Genomic DNA, 14,363 nt, shown 5'->3' on the forward strand with positions numbered 1-14,363 from the left:
ATTGTCAGAAAGAGTAAAACCATGTAGGTCACAATTAGCAGCTAGTCATTAATTCCACAGCTACAAAGTGACAAAGATCAAGCAAAGCAAGCCTAATGGCAAAAAAAAATTCAATAAAATCCTTTTCAGCATGGAATAATGGAAGCCTGCATGATATCCAAGCTTTGATAAGCAATGCAAATATGTCAAATAAGTTTGCCAGAAACGTCTCCAGGTGACAAATTGCCTCCTATACATGAAAGAGAATCAGGAAGATACATTTGAAAAATTAATTTCATACTTATTAGCCATCAACTGGTAAATGAACCTGATTCACGTGGTGTAGATCTGATGCAGTGAAAGCACAAACACCTGTTCTGGTGGGGAGTGGAAAGATTACAAACCATGGAAGTGTTTCTCCAATGTTTTATATGAAAAGATACCATTTCATTTGCAAAGAAAAAAATATGGTCTCTTGCTGTAAAAATAAGTAAAATCACCAGAGTTGAAAAGACTTCCATTCTTAACCCTTTTTCAGTTCTCAGAAATTGAGATATGGTTCTGTTTATCTTCTGGAGAAAACACTGTACAGAAGATCTTTACTCTTCTAATTGCATTTATGATAACGCCACAACTGGTATCTCTGATTGCACGGTCTGCAGGTCACAAATCTCATCCTTGTGGGATGCCTTCATTTTTGGGGAAGGGCATTGCTGACTACATTGCCATGGGTGTCACTGAAATCAGAACAGGACTCTCAATGATGACGGAGACCCAAGAGCTGTTCTCCTTTGATGCTGCAGCAGCAGCTAAGGATACCATGCTGGCTCACACTGCTGGCCACTGGGCAAGACTACTATGGCTTGACTAGGGTGAAGCTGCCTTGGGATTTTCCTGCGCCTGTGCTGAAGTCTGCAGAGGCTTGGCTTGGTGCTTCCAATTGCTACTACCAGCACAGCTTGCTTTGCACTCCATGCAAACTCTGTCAAACAGGGACATCACTTTACTGTATTTTAATGCCTGTCCCTTTCTTCATGAGCCAGATATACAGAGGTCACTACGGGCTAGTACACAATTTTGGGATCAAAATCCACAAATACATTCGTTCTCAAGGTCACTCTGTTCACTGTCTTTCATATAATCATTTATTTTGCTGTAATATGCATATTTTTACCCTATATTTCTCCCTGTTCATATTTCTTTTCCCTGCTCCCTGACTAGGTCATCAAATGTCCCTACAGCTGGCTTCTCCTCACAGGCTGCTGTTAAAAATATTAGCCCTAAACTCATTACAAAACCTAACTCTAGGAGAAGGGAAGGAATGCAGCAACCACCTCTCGGAAGGCAAATGGACAAGCCAGAGAAACCAACCAGGGGAAGGCAGATCTGACTGCCTTTGGGCCTGTAGCTAGGCAAAATTTTACCTTCACCTGCCAAGAAACTGCAGTGCTAGACTTCTGACAGCTGAATTTTCCAGATCCTTGCCTGGAGAAGTGAGTCTTCTGCCTTTAAATGTGCTTCCGAGTGCATCATTTAAAGGTGAATTCAGTTTATGAGCTGGAAAATTATGGCGTGTAATAGCACTGTGAATGGGACTAAGCTACTCGAGAGGTTCCTGCTTGCTTTGTTTTTCCTACTCATTATCCGAATGCACGTGAACTGACAGCAGGCAATTGAGCACTCACTAGGTGGCAATATTACCCCAGTTTTTGCTGGTATGTTGAGCTGCACCTGACTACTGCCAAAATTCACTTTAAGGTTCTTCTTTGGAAACAATAGGAAAAAAATACCGTTGAAGTGAAGTGCCACTGACTGAATAATTATCACTCATCCTTTAACCTTATTCATTTCTTCTAGGAGAAGCCAATTCAAACAAGCAATAGGGAGCCAGACTGCTTTCCTGTACCCCACCAAAACGCTACTGCAGTTAACAGCATCCAGAGGAAAAGCATCACCTCTTTAAAGTACCAATGTGGTCCTGCTGCAACAGCTGCAAACCCTACAGAGAACAAACCACGTGTGCTTGTTTTCTCACAAGCATGAAATGAAGGTGGATCTTTGGGTTAACCACCCTGGAGAGTTCTCCTTAATACAGATACGAAGTATCTAATGTATTTGAAGTATCAGCATCTCAGCAGGAAAATGTAAACTTCTAGTAAGAACATTTTTAGCAGTGAGGGTAATTAACCATGTGAACAGATTGCCAAGGGAAATCTGTTAAATCCTTATGACGAGGGTTTAAAACAAGACAAACTGTTTTTCCAGAAGGAATGCTCCAGTTCATCCATAAATCACACAATGAGCTCATAAATAACTGGGAGAACTTCTCCATTCTGGTCAGACTTTCCAGTTACTGCAGTTTGATCTTTATTGTCCTGGTCCCCAGGCTAAAACAATTTTTAAGATTCTCACAACCTTTACCCTTTCCTTTAGAGCACATTTTCAAAGTCGTGTGAAAGCCCAAAATCTCCATGAAAGTCACTGAGATTTGATTTCCTACATGCAACATATGTTTTTGAAAAATTCCCACAATGCTATTTATAGGATAAATTTATTTACAATTTTCTAAATGTCAAAACCAGTTATTTGATGGTTGAGAGAGGGCACAAGGAAAAGAATATAAAAGGATGTGAAGAAAATAGAATGATTTTATTAAAAAATAAACTACATGCAATTTAACTACATAAACCATCTATTCAGTTTCTTTGCTGTGCTCTTATCAGTACACTCAAGCAGTGTACCTAGCAATATGCAATGTGTGATAGTAGCACTCATCCCATGTGTAATTCTTCTCCTGTCTTTTTCAGACAGACAAAAGCATAGACAGACAAAGAAGTTTTTTTGTTTCAGATATGTTATATCTATGGTGAGAAAGGCAGAGTGGAAGAAGTCTGTCTTACCCTTTCATCAGAAAGTGGAAAGACTTGCAGTTTCCTTGGAAAGTTCACAATTTCATATTCAAAATTCTGTGTCTTTTACAAACTTTACAGACAATCTTTTCCTTCACCATACAGATTTGTACAGTAAGAGAGAAGCAGAGCCTTTGACAATGATTGATACATACTGCAGAATATCACGCAGTCTCCTAGGTGCTCAGTGCAACTGCTTGAAGTGCCAAGGCCTTGAGTTTCATGGATTAGTCTGGTTGGTGTTAAGTCAGGTATGGAAGAAATTGTTGGTATGGTCACAGTGACCTGGGGTGCCGAAGGGATTTGCTGTAGTGTTTGCCTATTCAGAATTCCCTGAATGCTGGAAGTTTCATGTACAGGCATATTGTGTGACTCTAATCTAGTCAAGAAGTAACCCACTCAGGTGTGAATAGCAGATGCCAGGTCATGATCCAGCATGATGTAGTGGGGTCTTCTAACCAGATGGAGGTGACACAAAACATTACTTGTGGATGCTGCTAGGCAAGAGTTTAGCTGAAGAATCCTAAACCAACTACTATACGGTCAATGTGAGTGATCAGTTATATCTTTCAACCATAAAGACCTGGTTGTGCCTGCAAAACAACTCTCCTTGCTTTCAACTCAGAGGCAAACTGGAGAATCTGCAAGGATACCTACCTTCTTTCTATAATAAGAGGTCCTCAAGTTGTGCTGGTGAAATACTTTAATTTTCCATGTTCTGGTTGAATGCTACCATCTGTTAGATGCCCTTGTCATTGACTCTTCCATGACCTTTCTCAGAAGTGCTGAAAATAACAATTGCTTAAAGAAGATATAACCTCATGAAGTTCAACAAGGCCAAGTGCAAGATCCTGCACCTGGGTTGGGGCAATCCTTGATTTCAATACAGGATGGGGGATGATGTGATTGAGAGCTGCCCTGAAGACAAGGATTTGTGGGTGCTGATTGAAGAGCCAGCAATGTGTGCTCATGGCCCAGAAAGCCAACCGTATCCTGGGCTGCATCTAAAGAAGTGTGACCAGCAGGTTGAGGAAAGTGATTCTGTCCCTCTATTCCTCTCTTGTGAGACCTCACTTGGAGTACTGTGTCCAGTTCTGGAATCCTCAACATAAGAAGGATATGGAGCTGTTGGAACGGGTCCAGAGGAGGGCTACAAAGATGATCAGAGGGCTGGAGAACCTCCTGTATGAGGACAGAATGAGAGAGTTGGGGTTGTTCAGCCTGGAGAAGAGAACGCTCCTAAGAGATCTTACGGTGACCTTTCAGTACTTGAAAGGGGCCTACAAGAAAGCTGGGGAGGGACTGTTGACAATGGCTTGTAGTGATAGGAAGAGGGGGAATGGGTATAAACTGGAGAGGGGTAGATTTAGGCTAGATGTTAGGAATAATTTCTTCACCGTGAGAGTGGTGAGGCACTGTCACAGGTTGCCCCGGGAGGCTGTGGATGCCCCACGCCTGGAGGTGTTCATCCCCAGGTTGGAAAGGGCCTTGGGCAACTTGTTCTGGGAGGAGATGTCCCTGCCCATGGCAGGGGGGTTGGAACTAGATGATCTTTAACGTCCCTTCCAACACAAACTATTCTATGATCCTATGATTCTATGATTGTATGATTCTAACTGGGATACTCATATGCAGCATATCTGGTTTTGGGGGTTTGCCAGAAATTTTTATGAATAAGGAGCATTTCTAGCCTGTTATTTTCTATTGGGAAATATACTTAGAGGCATGTGTTTCTATCTGCACAGCAGCACATACTATGTACAGCGACTGCCGTCTCTTCCTGCCATACTTTTGTGAGACTTCTCATTTTTGTGTAACTATGGAAGTCAGGGCTGCTAGATATTTTCTCTTTCCCCTACTCTAGGCATCTTTCCCTATAGAGTTCCCAAAAATGATGCTTTGGATTCTCCTCAGCTTGTTTGGCAGGTGACAAGAAAAAGCCTAGTTAATTAAATAGAAACTCTAGATCATAAAAAAAGAAAAGCAAATACAAGTTCAAACCAGTCATAGTGAGAGTACTGTCACTAGCATACAAACGAATAAATCAGTATAGAGACATCTGCAGATGATACTTGAGGTTCAGTGATGGGAGAGATAGGAGACCCCCAGATCTCAAAAGAAATTTATATGATGAAAGACAATGTCTGTGCTGATTCCATTCTCCTGCACCTTCATATTCAACTCATTTTATTTTTCTTGCTCCACGGCTCAAATCTTCAGCTTTATGCAAAATACAGCTATTACTAGTCAAATACCCTGTGTTTTTTTGTTCAGCAGCACACATTATTGTGCATATTAGAATAAGCAAGACAATTCTCAAAAAATTTGCATGGCACAATTATTAAGCAAAGCTAGATTTGAACACTGCATTTCATGTGTAATGTTCATGTTAATCCCAGCTGACAGGCAGAGAAAAGACAAGCAACACCACCTTCAGTGCTAGAGGGTGTCTTCAGGCAGAGAACTGGGCTGAAATTGGACTGTAGGCTGAAATGCATTAAGGGAAGACTTTTATAACCTTTTGGCTCAGAAATAACTGCATGCCCTAGCTGGCCCTTCTACATGGGGAGAAGTGCAGGCCCATCACAGGTACTCTTGAAAGACTAGGGCTGAGAAATGCTGAACTACTGGAGACTTGAGCTCAGGAAGAAAAAGCATTATTCCCCTTCAGTTGTAGAAATCAGCCTGTTTGTAGACTTGACTCCTTGGGAAGCAAGGGAGGTTGGGCAGGGGAAGCCCATGAAAGGATGTAACTAAGGGCAGAACCAGGACTGAGCCTGATAATGGAGCTTCCATCTAAGACTTTATCATTGTTAAGATGGCTGCTACAACAATGCTAAATTTATTGGGAACTGTATTTCACACATGGTTGCTTACTGTTCAGAAGTAATGCATGCAAAATGTTATGGGCTTTCCAAACACTTCCCAACAAATCCTTATCAAAGGAGTTACCAATTTGTATCTCTGTCTTTATTCAAGCAACATTCAGTGCAAACTGATGGATACTGAAACAGCAGTAAGTGGTCTCTTAATTTTATAGTAATAGTGTTGTGTTTTATTAATCTGCTAGTAAAATCAGGGCAATTCAGTAAATACACTGGCTTAATAAGTTCAAGGCTTTTCTCAAATCCTGGTGACTTACAGATTGACTCTGCCAGTCTTTTCAGTCAAGCTGTTGGGGGAAAAAAAGACCTAGTTAAGACATTTTGAGATCAGGATTAGATTAAGTCCTTGGATCTTAACCATGAAAATTTTCTACTATGTAAGTTTCTTGTGTCAATTTTCAAATGTAACAGAAATTTTAGCCAGAGAACACAAAGGAGCTGCTGATTCGTTTCACCACACTTTAAAAGCAGACGATTTTCTTCCTGACAGTATAGCTGTATCATCTTGTCAACACATCAGTTGGGGTCCACTGCTCTATAATAACAGCAAAATTCTGGCCCTGACTTTTATTATAATGTTCTTTGCCCAGAGAATTCAGGTCCTAAACGAGAACCAGCAAAAACCAGCCTAGTTCAGCCTCACACTGAAATGGCACAACTTAAATTTTAAAAGTTCAACGACCCATGGCATATGAACAAAAGAAATATTAGTGATCCAGGAGATGTTTAAGCAGCAAGTTCATTTTAATGTTCATCAGAAAGGGGCTGGGAGAAGAATACGCTGAATGCAGACACAAAGACCTCTGAGTAAAGACAGTAAAGACAAGATTAGGACCTCATACCTTGACATTGCAGTCCCTCAAAAGCAATTAGCATTTGATTTGCTTACACTAGGATTGGTAAAACAGAGAGAGAAAGGGATTTTCCCCTACAAATAAAGAAAAAAGACCTCCCAAAACCAACCCTCTTTCGTTTCAAGATCCCATGGTAAGAAAATGACCCCATCCAGATATGCATACTTCTGTACAAGTACTTCTGTACAAGTAAGCAAACATCACTGGCACTCACCGTGGCATATAAAGCTGAGTAAATGCTCAAAGCAGCATGCTTGGATGGAAAAGATCTTCTTGCCTTTTCAATCACCTCCACATCTCCAGTGCAGATGTTGCCATTGTTTATGAACTGGTGGTGGGCCCGACAGTCGTTTCCAGTGTAGTTGGGTTTACATACAGTCAGGAAATAGGGAGTCAAGTTCCCAGTCACAACCTGGCCAGCATTTACAAATATGTCAGTGGCAAAAAGTCCAAATGCAAACACTCCTGTGAGGAAAGGTTAAAAGTAATAATTACTCAAACAAGTTTAAAAAAATTTTGGTACCTGAAAGGAAGAGAGATAATGAGAGGTGAGGGACCAAACCCCACAAAGTCCTGCATTAAAGGCATGACACAGAAGACCACATGCTTAACTGACAGGAGCTTAACTCAGCAGCTTCAGAAGGACTCAAAACCAGACTGAAAACAGTAAGCACGTGCCCAAGAACTTTTGTGATTCAAGCTCTGAACAGAACCATGAGCTATATATTTCACTGAAAACTCTGCACCTATACCATGTCTATAAAATTTCCATAATGACAAAAGCTCATAGCCTGTAGTCAAGCCTCATGCATCTGAGTTGTTTAAAATGTTTATGCATTTTTGCCACATCTGAGCTAAAAAATGGTAATATAACAGCTCTGAACCTGAAAGAACAGTGTAGTGCTAAGATACAATACTGCACTTATCTCAAGATGACCATTTCAAGTCAAGTGCCTTTTGGATTTTGACAACTTGCCATCCTGATACTGAAAAATTAAGATCCTGATCTAGCAGTATTTGGCTGGTTTTTTGGCAAACATCCTAATGCTTTGCTCTGGAAGACATTCAGCTTATGCCACTGGGAGCACATATACACAAATGGTATAGCAGAAAGCATTCACTCCAGCCCAGCAACATTTCCAGAGTTATGGAGCATTCCTTGCTCAATACTGCAGTTGTCACATCCTCCACTGACTCCTCATGAGCATTACTCATACCTGCTCCAGCCGCTATGAACATATATGAGGAACTTCTACTTTTATGTATAGTCTACATAGCAAAGGAACAGAACAGTAAGATATTGTCAGTCATCATGCAGCTAATGGAAAGCAGCAGGGCTGCAGCTGACAGAATTAGGTCCTTCTAAACTTTCAGGGCCTATCTACACACAGGACACTTGTATAAGTAGGAATGTAAATCAAATCCTATAACTAAAAATGGATTAATTGTACAAGCATCAAGTGAGGTTTGCCAGTGCCACTCACTCACAGAGGGAGTATGGTGTGACTGGTACAGTTGTACTGTACACAAATCCCTCACTGAGGTACTGATGGGAAGATCCCTCTCCTTGGGTAGCAGCCTGGAGCAGCTTCAAGACTGCACAGTGCTTTGTCCTCACCGCACTTCCCTGAAGTTTGGAAGGGGCCATACCATAGAGAAGATGACTTTGGGGATTGAGTTTATTACTATTCATTATATCAGTTTATTATTATTCATTATTAATTAATTGATGCATGATTGTAGATTTAAAAAGCCAGTAGAAGGTAGCCTTCCTCTGGTTCTAGACTGCAGGACTGGCCCCTGTATTTTTACTGGTATGGCAGTCTTCCCCAGATTTATCCTGCAAAGTATCTGTGTTTAAAAGGGAAATAGAGAGAGCACTATCACTACTCCTGTTGTTCATTTTAAACCTGTGTTTTTTCCACATCTGGCATGAACTCCTCATCTACATTAGGCAGCACACAAGCAAGTTCAAATGAAAAAGGTACTAGGAATCATTTCAGCCGAGTGAAACAGTAAGTTATGTCAGGGTTGAATCTTGATTAATATACAACTGTTTGGCCAAATTCTTAACATTTTTTTTTGGCACAGTTTCGCTTTAAATCCATCTTGATAATGTGCTGTGCACATCACAGGGAATGAAATGAGGACTATTACCTAGTCCTTAGAAGATCTTAGAGGAGATATAACAGTCATGCAAATACTGCAATCTGGCCCATGGTCTTCATTGTGTAAGTACAAATCAAAAATTGAGGTGTTTCAGAAAAAGCTTATGGGCTTCTCAAACTTATTCCAGTTAGCGTACAGGTACAAAGATGCTGCAGTGTTTTTCTCAGAAGAAAAAAAAGGAAGTTTCAACACATACATTTTCTTGATATTTGGTAGCACTGAAAGTGCTGGCCTAGATTCAAGTGCTGAGGGCTGCAGTATTCTGCAGAGCAGCAGAAAGACGTTGAAACCTTCATCGTGCTCTGACTGTGATGCATATTGATCACTGTAATCCCCCTTTTGCAGTTCTGCCAAACTGTGCCTTATGAAAATCATAGCTACACACAGCAATGAATTCAGCTAGCAGGAATTTAACCCTTGCAGACTGATTACACATAATTTACTCTCCGGAGACGTTGACACAGGGTTGGCTGTAATTGATTTAAAGGCTGTAACACCAATGAGCCCGGGTAGTAGTGGAGAGTCCCCTGATGGTTTTTGTACCTCAGGAATCCATCTGTTCAATGGATTTGTTCAATGACCTGCAGCAGCTAAGCTAACTGACCAGAGCAGGAGAATGCAGTGACATGATTGCCAGGTTTTTAGAGACAAACAAATTGCTGCTGAAAGGCTTCATAGGAAGGGCAACTAGCTTTAGCTCTTCAGGGTCATACAGCTGAAGACTGTGATACAATGGCACAGAGAGAGAACGGGATAACATGTACCTCTTCCAGATTTTCATGCTCAGATGTAATGGGAGGTGATGTCATCCTGTTAAGAAGCAAGCATTTTACCTCATTGTGTTCATTCCAGCCTAGAAATCCTGAGAATGAACTTTAGTACAGAACTTGGCATATGCTGAGAAAATATGCAAACAGTGCAAGACACGGGGTAGAGGATCTACAAGCCTCTACAGTTAGTTACTAGCAGAAAGGATGGACAGAGGTTAATTTCATTTACATAATGCCACTTTTTCCCTTCAACCACACAAATCACAGTCTGGCTGCAGAAAGACACCTTAAAGGAGCAGCAGAAGCTGTATCTGGAAAGGTTTTGACTTTTTCACACTGTTCTGGCTCTCACCTGGGTTTCTGTGTGTCAGAAGCAGCCAGAAAGAAGAGGCTCGAAGGCAAACCAATAAGTAGATCATATGTGGGAAAGAGACCAATTTGGGCCAGAAACAGAGGGTAGGCTACACTCCCTGCTACTCTCTTTAGTTGCCCCAGTGCTCAAGTAGGAGGAAATGAAGATCAGATTTAAACAAATCTTTATCTTCAATGACAAAAAGTCCTCCAAGCACAAACCCATAATTTCTGGGCTCTCATTCACATGCTACTCTAATGATCTTTGTGATACCAAGCTCCCCGTGTGAATGTTCATCTGTGTTGCCACCTCCACCTCTGTCTATTGCTTCTGCTAACAGACATATCTGCCCAGAAGAAGAAACCAGGTCTCCTTACTCACTATAACCTCAGTAAAATCCTGTCTTAGCCCTGCAATTCAAGCTGAAGCTCTCTCTTCTTTCACCCTGAATCTCTAACATCAGTGACTGCAGGTGCTTGTTGACTCAATGGAAACTCCCACTATTAGAGATATTTAAAAGGCCATTGATTTGAAACAAACAAATAACAGAAAAACAAAACACCAAAAAAAAATCCACCAGAACACTGCAGCAAAACCCACTGAGGAGTTGTAGAAGAGCAGTTGTAAACACATCCAGAAGAGAGAAGTGAGAAATCAGTGGGTGGAAATGAGAATGATGATTTGGAAAAAAAAATACACAACCCTTAAGTAAAGTGACAAAAGAAACACTGCATTGAAAAGCTCATGAGACATCAGAAGCTGTGCTCTTAGGTAAAATATTGTTGTATCTTCTACCAAGTGCATTTATTTAAGCACTTCTCTCTCCTCCCAATGCCCAGTCTATTGTCTGAATTTGTCATATTCAACCTAACTTGCTCGGAAAATGTTCACATTTCACACGCACACTCACAGTTCCCTTACGCATTTCCTACCACTATTTTTTTTTAAAAGAAGATTAGAGTTTTGGTGGAGGGAGTCTCTGAAAGGACCTATGGCTCTATGGAAATGCTGATTCTCAGCCAGTCCCTGAAGGTTTTGCTCTAATGGTCCTGTGCATCCAATAAAGCCATACATTTATAGTCCTGTGACTCAGACTCTGCTAAACCACCCTTCATCATTATGTCTTAAAGGGTGTTGTTAAAGATATGTAACATTAATCTATTTTACAACTGGAGAGATAGAGGTTACATGGAAATTTATTGTCTGTTGCCATGGCATCAGGAACAGCCTCAACAGCAAGCTTCTACTGAGCACTCATTATCTGATCCCAGGATAGGTTTTGATCTCCCAGTGAAGATACCACGAAGCCCACTGTTCTGGGCATCTATTGGCTCTTGTGTCTGCTTGCTTCACCTGTGAGTGTCCTGCCTGGATACTGCTCCCTGAGGGTGTTAAGGAGGAAGACACATGGTCTGAGTATGCAAGAAGGAATTAAGTTCCCAGTGCAAAAGTACCCTCCCCATGGACTCACAGGATTTCTTTCTTTCTCACTGCTTCACAACCACCAGTTTTCATCTAGACGAAAGCTAGCTCTGAGCCTGTCATTAAAGGGAACAGTAAGGTTTGATTTGTCCCCAACACAGTGACTTGTTTATCATGGACCTTACTTAGTGATAAGAAGAGACATCTATGTTAGTGCAAGCTGTTGAAGCAGTATAGGTTAGAGGCAGCTGAAAGGTAGCTAGTTAATAATAGAATGTGCATTGTTTCACAGTGAACTTCAGATCCAAGGCAGACAGGATGATAAGGTCAGGCAAATTACGTCCTGCAGCTGCCTAGGGGATTGACATCAGAGCTCTGGGATATATCTATCCTATTACAATAAACTCAATGTGTGTATAAATCTTGTAAACCTTTATTTGCTGATCTAAAGCCTTAATTTGCTGAAATAAAGCCTTAATTTCATTATTTAGCTGCCTACTGTGAAGTGTCACCATGCTTTAAATTAAGCTGTCAGCAGAAGCTGATCTATGCCATTTGTTAACTGCAAATTATGTAGCTCCAAAGTAAAAGTCACTGGTAACAAATTCATGAAGCATATTGCATTTCTAAGTATCTGAACTGCTGAGAAGCTACTTGCATGTTATCAGGGCCTTGCAGGTATACAACTGCTCAGAAACCTAATGTAATAAAACACAAGGCAATACACATGCTACTCACCCTATAAAACTGAGTCAGGGAGGTCTGAAACTATTATTCTGGGGGGTACAATAACAGTTCTATGGAAACAGACTAAATCCTTGACAGAAACCATTCACTAAATAATACTAAAATAATTTATAGCCTCTTGTTTGCAATACAGATGTTAAAGTAGGACATAGAAGCAAATACAACATGGTAAGATGTTAAAAAGTACTGAACAGGAAATTACCACACGAAAGGGTAATACAAAAAACAAATACAAAAGACTGTCTGTACTCAAGTTGGGAGACAGGGAGAAGAGGCAGAGGCACAATAAACAACCACTCTTCACCCTGGTCTCTCAAAGGTCTGGTGTGGAAGTGGCAAATTGTGGCAGCAGAAATTTGTAATAAAACTGCTGGTAGGGATGGGAAGAGGCATGAGGAGAGATAATGTGACTACAGAACAGCACTGCAGTAACAATATTTGAGACAGAAAAAAATTGCTCCAAAGCAATTGCACACCACTTGTTAGACCTGAAAATCTTCAAAATAAATGTCTACGGAAGCAGCTTTAAAAGTTAAAGAGGAAGATAGAACAAATTGCAACATATATCAAAGTCTGATGTTTCCAAGCCAAACCAGCTTTTTCTTACTAATAAAAGAAATGATTTTCTAAATAAAGGGAACATGCAGGTGTCACCTATCTAGGATGCTGTAAAGGACTTGATGTATAGGGAAGCAAGTTGACAGGCAGCCCTTTGCCATAACAACAAGTATCTACCAAATGTGCAGAATTCATGCCTGGGCCATGAAGCAAGATGAAAAACTTTGCTTGTGCTTCTTGTGGACAAAGAACAAGGGAGGGATTCAAGACAAACCTCAGCATTTCAAGGTCTCTGCTAAATTCAGGAGGGCAGAATCTTAGACAGCTGCTGAGGCTTGGCAGAATGCAAGGAGAGAATAAGTTGAGAACATAGTAGGCAAGGTAAGATAAATTAAAGAAAAGAAAACATGAGGCATTACCAGCATCACAAGGGAGCTACAGGTTTTTTGTTTTGCTTAGTTGTTAGCACCACTACCAAAGTGCAAAAAGTGCTTTGTTCTGTACACATGAAGAACAGGTAAGAGGGGAAAAGGCTCAAGTTTAGCAACCAGAAACCAAAGATTCCCATGGAGATCGCCACCAAAAGACAGTCTGGAGTTTCCCTTTCAGCCTCTCTCTCCATACAAAAATCTAAGTGAATGTTCAATGGAAGTATTTATAAATTTCTGTTTGTTAGTCTACCCCATCTCTTGCCAGTAATTTCTAGTTACAGTGTCAAGGAGGGACTAAAAGCCTGTTTGCTTTTTCTAATATGTGAAAATAGCAATTCTTGAAAGATATCCCATGATGTGCATCACAGGGTCAGGAAGCAGCATTCACTTTTCCTGACACATGAGCACCTAGACACAGTGGAAAGATTTTTTTCATCCTTTTGAAGATAAGAATACCAACTGTAAGGACTTACAAGGCAATATTCAAAGGAGTTCAATTACCACTTTTTGCAGGTATGAACTGAATACTTCTGCTTACACAGCTGGGCCATGATGGATTATTAGGTATGGATATTCCAATGAATTTCTATGAAGACTAAACTGAAACCAAACTTCCTTACAAGAATCCAGACTGTTCATTAGGATTATCTTGGAAGATGATCTACTTAATCTACTCTGTAACTTATGGCCCTCATGTTTTGCAGGAGAAGATGCACACAGGGAAATACATGTATGAGCAACCTGGTAGTCTTCTCAGAGCCATTAGCTCCAGGTAGGCGCCTCTTATTGGAGTAAGCAGTTGTATGGAGCTAACTTCCCTGAACATCCAGCATAGGCAACAGCTGTGCAATCCATGTCAATGTTTTCAAAATGCAGGTGGAATGTCACCAATAAAACATGTGGTTGCTTTTAGTTCTCTTTTCATAAATTATTTCAGCCACTTTTCAACAAACTCTACTTCTCTCAATTTTACTGCACAGGTGGGGAAAATGTTTCATTAGAAAACAAGTAATTGATCAGTGTACTTAAAGATGAGATGAACACTTAAAGTTATTTCTACCAACATTAACTTTATTTTCCCTCAAGAAAACAAATACAGCTGTAAAGCCAAGATTGATTTCTCTACCAGGGTTAATATCCTACTACTCTGAGAGTCCCACCTACATCATCCCCTACCCTCTTCTGTTCAGAAGAGAAACAGTAGGCATGAATGTTAAGTAGAATAAAGCTAACTATAAAAAACATGATAGAGTAAGTGCTGAACTTCTGTGGACTAAGCTGTTTTAG

The 14,363-nt window shown here is 40.6% G+C and overlaps 1 protein-coding gene across 1 annotated transcript in view; it reads right to left on the bottom strand.

The window, feature by feature from the left end:
* PLPPR1 (phospholipid phosphatase related 1) overlaps positions 1-14,363 on the bottom strand; it is a 131,070-nt gene that overhangs the window by 6,405 nt on the left and 110,302 nt on the right. The window contains exon 5 of the mRNA XM_069879895.1: positions 6,842-7,092. Coding sequence (XP_069735996.1) covers positions 6,842-7,092 — 251 coding nt within the window. The remainder of the gene's footprint in view (positions 1-6,841; positions 7,093-14,363) is intronic.

This window comes from Phaenicophaeus curvirostris, chromosome Z, assembly GCF_032191515.1.
Source record: "Phaenicophaeus curvirostris isolate KB17595 chromosome Z, BPBGC_Pcur_1.0, whole genome shotgun sequence".
NCBI classification, from domain to species: domain Eukaryota; kingdom Metazoa; phylum Chordata; class Aves; order Cuculiformes; family Cuculidae; genus Phaenicophaeus; species Phaenicophaeus curvirostris.